Source organism: Medicago sativa, chromosome 6, assembly GCF_051527215.1.
Source record: "Medicago sativa cultivar Bolivia chromosome 6, Bolivia_mono, whole genome shotgun sequence".
NCBI classification, from domain to species: Eukaryota; Viridiplantae; Streptophyta; class Magnoliopsida; order Fabales; family Fabaceae; genus Medicago; species Medicago sativa.
This window is the reverse complement of record NC_140754.1, coordinates 7,845,959-7,849,204: the sequence shown is the minus strand read 5'-3', so window position 1 is coordinate 7,849,204 and position 3,246 is coordinate 7,845,959. Positions and strand designations below refer to the sequence as shown.

The 3,246-nt window shown below is 35.9% G+C and overlaps 1 protein-coding gene across 1 annotated transcript; it reads right to left on the bottom strand.

Moving 5' to 3' along the window:
- Window positions 1-426: 426 nt before the first annotated feature.
- On the bottom strand, window positions 427-2,804 carry LOC146912499 (uncharacterized). The gene is made up of 5 exons (XM_085720663.1): window positions 2,549-2,804; window positions 2,390-2,470; window positions 1,839-2,030; window positions 1,210-1,334; window positions 427-900 (listed from the first exon to the last, which is right to left on the bottom strand). Exons 1-5 carry the CDS (start codon window positions 2,642-2,644, stop codon window positions 708-710), a joined length of 687 nt encoding a protein of 228 aa, XP_085576789.1. The 5' UTR covers window positions 2,645-2,804; the 3' UTR covers window positions 427-707.
- Between the last annotated feature and the right edge of the window lie 442 nt (window positions 2,805-3,246).

Genomic DNA, 3,246 nt, shown 5'->3' with positions numbered 1-3,246 from the left:
CATTACTCAATCTTTACAGTGGCATTGAGGCTTCCCTAGAATTGAAGAGTTGTTCCTTGATGTACGCATATAGTTAATACAGTGTCAGCTTTATTTTTTGGTAGACATCTTAATAATAACGGATTATATGATCAAACACCTTAAACTTTGCACGAACTAAATGGATGATCGTGTTGTTGACTATTGGTTTGCCTGAATGTGATATCTTTGTTTGAGTCATTCACCCAACAAAATAAAAGTAAATAAATAAAAATTCACCTAAAAATTTCAACTGCCATCCGGAAGGAGAAGGACATTCTCAAAAAGTGTTGTATTTTTATTTTTTTTAAACATCTCAAAATGCATTCCATGGAGAGAAAAAAAATCCAGAAAATAATCTAACATCGGTCCTGCATATGGAATAGAATAAAAAAGAATGACATTGGATTTTTCACAGGAATGCAAACCGAAGTGATTTTTCTTGTATACTTTTATTTCTAAAAATACTCACTGCGGTTTTAACCGATTCATATCCAATATGACAAGAAAATAGAACAAAAAATAAATGATTTTAGATACTAAAATATTCAATTGGAAAATAACTAGAACTTCCTCTTTCACACTAAATCCAGTCTAAATTATTCAATATATAATAACTGCAAACTAATTTCTTGAAGAATCATCAACTACAGTTAGCTGCATTGATGCTAGGCCTCAAAAGTCAAATCTCAAATGACTTTCCTAAGCTCTCCAGTATTCAGAGCGTATTGGCGGTGCTGGGACAAGATTGGCGCCACCTGAACTGCCGCTAATATTGAAGCTAAGTCATCAGAAGTGGGTTCCTTATGTTTCTTAGCTGCATGCATAATTGTTTGCAAGATCTGCAGAGGATCCCCATGGCTGACAACCAAAATCGCACATCTGCATGACGTGGAATAGAATGAGATTAATTGACACAGAATATGAATAAAAATACCAAAACATACTTAAATAAATAAGAAAAAACTTGATGTAGAATAACCATAGATGAAAAACCCCTTGCACAAGATCACAAGCCAAAATAAAATATTCACTATCTGAAATTTTGAAAAGTATTTGCATGTTACGGTGAATCTTTTGTTAGCTTGAACTAATTGCAGGGCCCTAATTGATATGTTGCACAAGCTTGTGTTAAAAAAGACACAAATACTACAAGAATTTCAATTGATATTTAAAGGCAGAAATCGGTACCCTTCAAAATCTGACTCGATAATGTCCATTGTTTTTGCAAGTCTACAGGCAACATCCTTAACACTTTCCCCTCCTTCTGGCCCAACAAGAGGATCTTTCTCATCTATTTCCCAAATCTGATTATACTGTCGATAAAAAATGAAAAGAAGAAAATGAGTTTCACAAACTACGGTTGGTTTCAGCATACTTATATAAACGGGAACTTTGTGTTAGAAAGCTCCTGTCATGGCAGGGTCCGTTTATTGAAGCAATCTTAGCTTTCATTTGTTAGAAACTGATTCGCTGTCTTAACACTCAGGACAAAGTAGGCACATAGCAGCAACTTCAACTGTTGCAATGAGGCTACCTCTACAGAATATGTAAGTAGTGGCACTAAATGGACTTGATCAGAACCCAGCTATTGTTATAAATATCAACATTTTATATCACGATCATTGATATTACAGATAATTATGGTCAAAAGTGGGGTTAATCACAGCTATAGAGACATCAAAAACTTAAATGATGTGGCCAAATTGTGTCGGTGACTTTTTTTTTTTTTTTTTTTTATAAAATCCTGCTACCTATCCAATACCTCAATACCAATACCAATACCAATTATAATTTATGAATGATTGAGCATGATTTACCTTATCATGAGATAAAAGCTCAAAGGAAGGACCAAAGTAGCGCTCACGAAGATCTTGGATGACCTTACACTGAGGGCCATCAAAAGTAATATTCAATGCAGTTGCAACAACATTAGCAGTGTGGGTTGTTCTTGAAAAAGGGGAGTAGCAAATGCGCACATTAGCAAGTGGGATATTATTAGACTCTAGTTCCTGTCCAATAAATAAAGGAAAAAGCTTAAGTGCACTGACAGTATTTTATTTATGAGAATTTGAGAAATCACATACACCACTCTCTTGTGGCGGTGCTTTTTCATATATCACTCTAGCTTCTCAGTTGCCTCTTCAATGATATGTCAAACAGAGGATATATATTGGAGTACACAATTCAAGCATATTTTAACTTCTCTAAGTGTTTATTTTACATTCGTTTGTCTTTTATTTTGAAAAAAAAATATAAGCTACCATCCATTAAGATAGAATCTGACATGTAGATCAATATGTCGTGACAGTTCGTGTGCATATTATCTCGTGCCAGTTAGTTAGGTTAAAATTGAAGAAGAAATAGGTACCTTTTGAAATGAATTTCCAGCGAGTTGGGCTTGATTAACGCCGTCGGAGGCCAATTGGAATTCAGGGAGAATACCATTTTCCTGTGATTTGAATTAAACATGATGATTATATTATGAATGAAAAATAACGTGATTATATAAAATCTAATGAATTGTTACCATGGAAGAAACAATGAGGCCTCGCTCGTTAGGAATGCTTTTCCCATGCCTCAGAATCCAATATCTGTTCTTCAATACCACACCTGATTCTGACATTCTTCTTTGATTTTCACTGTCTGCAAATGCATGTGCCAACGCCAATTTGTATCTGCATTCTACGATGACTTACAATATATATAGCTAGGGTTATCATAGTTTGGGCCATGGGCCTACAAGAATAAAAGACAACAATTATTTCCTTAAACCTGCTAGCTATATGTACCCCCACATTGACGGTAAAAATCTTTTAACCAAGATGGTGTCTTGCTTTCCCTTGGATACTTGGCCCTTTCTGAATTCAGCTTGCTTACAATATATATAGCTAGGGGTAAAGTAGTTGCATCCAACGGTGTGCGAACTAGAGGCGTTAGATATGGGACATATATACAAGGGGAAACAAAAGGGTGAGGTACAGTTTGGTTCTTCGGATTTTCCTCACCAAAAGAAGTATTTTTTTTTTCTTTTTCCTTCTCTCCAGAAACACCTTGATTTGGTACTTGCTTTTCTTCTTCATAGCTCAGGTGTTCTTTCAAACTTAGATCCACTTCATCTGTTAGGAGGTCCTGCGGCGGCGCCGGTAAGGGTTCACCACCGTAGTAGGGTCGGAGAAAGGATACATGCACCACCGGATGTATGTGGGAGTCCAAGGGGAGATCCAA